Genomic DNA, 3,026 nt, shown 5'->3' with positions numbered 1-3,026 from the left:
TATTTTTTTGTCTTGACTCACATTTTTAGTCATTCTAGTTATTTTTTTTTCTTGTTTTTAAGTTTTATTTTTTTGTCTTAACTCACATTTTTAGTCATTCTAGTTATTCCATACTTATTACCGGACCTTGAACGCAGCACGTCGTTGACGCTGCCCGCTGGAGGCGGAGCCTTGTGACGTCAGGGGGTGGAAGAAAACAGCAGAACAGGAATCAAAACAAGAGACGGACACGCCTTCATTCTTAAAGGTTAAAGCAGAAAATTCTTTAAAGCTGCTGCAGAAAAAGAAGGAAAGCCCCTGAAGCGTTTCATCCGAGAGGAAACCAAAACTAAAAATAAAGAKAGGGAAAGAAACGCGGCCGCGGCAGGGACAAGTCCACTGCAGAAATGGAGTCCAGAGAAAAGCCTGACAGCGCTCACAGGAGCCGCTGATAAAGGTCGAAACCACCGCCGAACTGACGTCCGAACCGCGCAAAATGCCCAACCAGAAGAGCAGCAAGGGGAAGAAGAGCAAACGCACCAACAGCAGCGGGGACGAGCAGGAGAATGGAGCGGGTGCAGCCGCCGCCGCAGCGGGAGGCGCGGCCGCGGCCGCGGCTGCTGCCGCCGCTGCACCCAGGACCGAGCGCTGCCCCTCCGGCGGTAAGGAGCCGTGGAGAAGTTCGGACATGCTGCCGAAAAAAGAACCTCTGAACCCCGATCGAACCCACCGTGGCGCACACGTTTGCACCCTGCAGTTAGTTACACAAACTGAACAAACCCTGGTGCACGACAGGCGTCAAGGCCTAAAACTGATGTTTGTGCATCAGGTAGGAGCTGTTGTTGCTCAACAGCGCTGAACCTCGGCTGCTTGCAGTGATCTTTAGATCCTCTTCAGTTTGTTTTGTTCAGAACAACTCAAACTATRAGCTGTGTTCAGTTCAGTTGGTTGTTTTTCTTTTATAATCCACATTTGCTCTTAAAGATTTGACCTTTTTACCTGAGAAKACCTGTAGTTTATCCGGAGCCCTGCTGGAGAAGTGACCCAGCTGAACCCTGCTCCATCACTGAASACCCGGAAGTAAAACAACCCAAACTGCTCACCTGTACAGCTCACCTGTTACAYCTAACAGAAGCTAAAGGTAGCAAAAGGCTAGCTACAAGTAGCAAAACACTTGCAAGAATTAGTCAATCTAGAAAAATTTAAGTGGCTAAGAGAAGGATTAAAGATGCAAAAAACTTACTAAAACAGGCTAAAATAACAAGTTAACAAAAGATTAGCTAAAAGTAGTAGAATGTGTGCCAAAAACTAAGTAGCTAACAAAAAGCTAAAGGCATGAAATGCAAGCTAAAKGTAGCAAAGGATTAGCTAAAACTTCGCAGTAGTAAAAGTGTAGCTAAACCATAAAACAGAACCACAGCTAAATATTACAAAATGCTAGTTTAACAAAAATCTAGCATAAACTAGCAAAACCCTAGCTAGAAATAGCACACGCCAAAAGTTAAATAAAAGCTTTACGTTGCAAAATGCTACCTAGAATTATCAAAAGATTAGCTAAAACCTAGCTGTAGCAAAGGGTAGTTAAACTGTAAAAGTAAAAGAACAGCAGCTAAGTATATTAACATGCTTGCTAAAACTATCAAAAGGCTAGCTTAAAGTCAAGATTAGCWAAAGACTAGCTAAAAGCTGATTGTAGTAAATGGGTAGATAAAATATAAATACAACAAAAGGCTAGCTTAACATTAAAAGTAGAAATATAAAAGTTTAAATTAGCAAAAGGCTAGCTATATATGCTAAAAGCTTACAGCTAAATGTTGCAAAATGCTAGCTAAATGTATAAAAAGGCAAACAAATGATCAAAAATGCTAGCTAAATGTATTAAAAGGCTAGCTAATACAATCAAAACAAAGATTTGCTAAAACCTAGCAGTAGCAAAAGGGTAGCTAAGCCATAAAAACAGATCAGCAGCTAAACATAACAAACTGCTAAAAGTATGAAGAGGCTAACTAAAAGCTTGATGTTGCAGAATGCTAAGTTAGAGTGTGGTAGAGCAAGCTGAAAGCTACTGTAGCAAGAGGCTATCTAAAGACTAAAAATAACAAAACACTAGCTTAAGGTTAAATGTAGTGGAATAAAATCTAAAAGTCAAAAAGATAAAAACTGTTAACTGAAGCAGATCGTAAAGAGGATGTTTCTGAAGAAACTAAAGACATTTTGATGTAAATAAATTGAAACATTTTGAAAAGTACAGCAGTTACAAAACACAAAAGTCATAGTTTTCACTTAAATAAAGCTAAAAGATTTGATTTAGGACCAATTAAAATAACACAAAGTATACATAAAATAGCTATATTGAAAAAATAAATTAAAATTGTGTATGATTTTACACTATTAAATTAAACAAAGTACAAACGAGCTCTTAATAATTGCAGAAAAGGTTCAGTTTCTTCTTTTTGAGTGGATTAGAAATGTTCTGATGACTTCCTGTCTGTTCAGCTGAGTCAGCAAATCTATTAGATTTAAACTTTAAAGGAGTCCAGTGGTTGTTGGCTTCAGCTGCAGCTCATCTAATCAGACAGAAGCTAAGTTTGTTCAGTTTGTGTCTTCAATACACAGCACTGTGCAAAAGTTTTAAACCGCCGTGAACTCCCTGCACTTCATCAGACGTGTGTGTTTTTCTTTTTAGTCTGTGGTGACAGAGAGCTGGCTTTACTGTGCCGGAAAGGGAAGGAGGAAACACACACACACACACACACACACACACACACACACACACACACACACACACTATATGTGTACTGTATGTTTTTATCTAAGTGTATTAATCCATTACACCAACAAAAGTGCATCCAATTCTTTACAGTATATATATTTAGAGTATTTGCCTCTGTGATTGTTTCTATTCTTAGTGAAGCGTGGATGACCAGAGGCCTATTGCACAAAAATAGGATAGGGGATTAACCCGGGATTTTGGTGTAAACCTGAATTAATTAGGCCTTGAATGGGTTGCATGAAGTACGAAGCACTTATGTTTCTGTGGTAAGAAG

The 3,026-nt window shown here is 39.4% G+C and overlaps 1 protein-coding gene across 1 annotated transcript in view; it reads left to right on the top strand.

Moving 5' to 3' along the window:
- Positions 1-3,026, top strand: part of heca (hdc homolog, cell cycle regulator) — a 12,997-nt gene continuing 9,971 nt past the window's right edge. The window contains exon 1 of the mRNA XM_014015410.1: positions 1-641. Within this exon, the coding sequence (XP_013870864.1) occupies positions 476-641 (166 nt within the window). The 5' untranslated portion in view covers positions 1-475. The remainder of the gene's footprint in view (positions 642-3,026) is intronic.

Source organism: Austrofundulus limnaeus, unplaced genomic scaffold (genome assembly GCF_001266775.1).
Source record: "Austrofundulus limnaeus strain Quisiro unplaced genomic scaffold, Austrofundulus_limnaeus-1.0 Scaffold129, whole genome shotgun sequence".
NCBI lineage: Eukaryota > Metazoa > Chordata > Actinopteri > Cyprinodontiformes > Rivulidae > Austrofundulus > Austrofundulus limnaeus.
The sequence above is the reverse complement of the archived record's forward strand: the minus strand, read 5'-3'. Positions and strand labels throughout refer to the sequence as shown.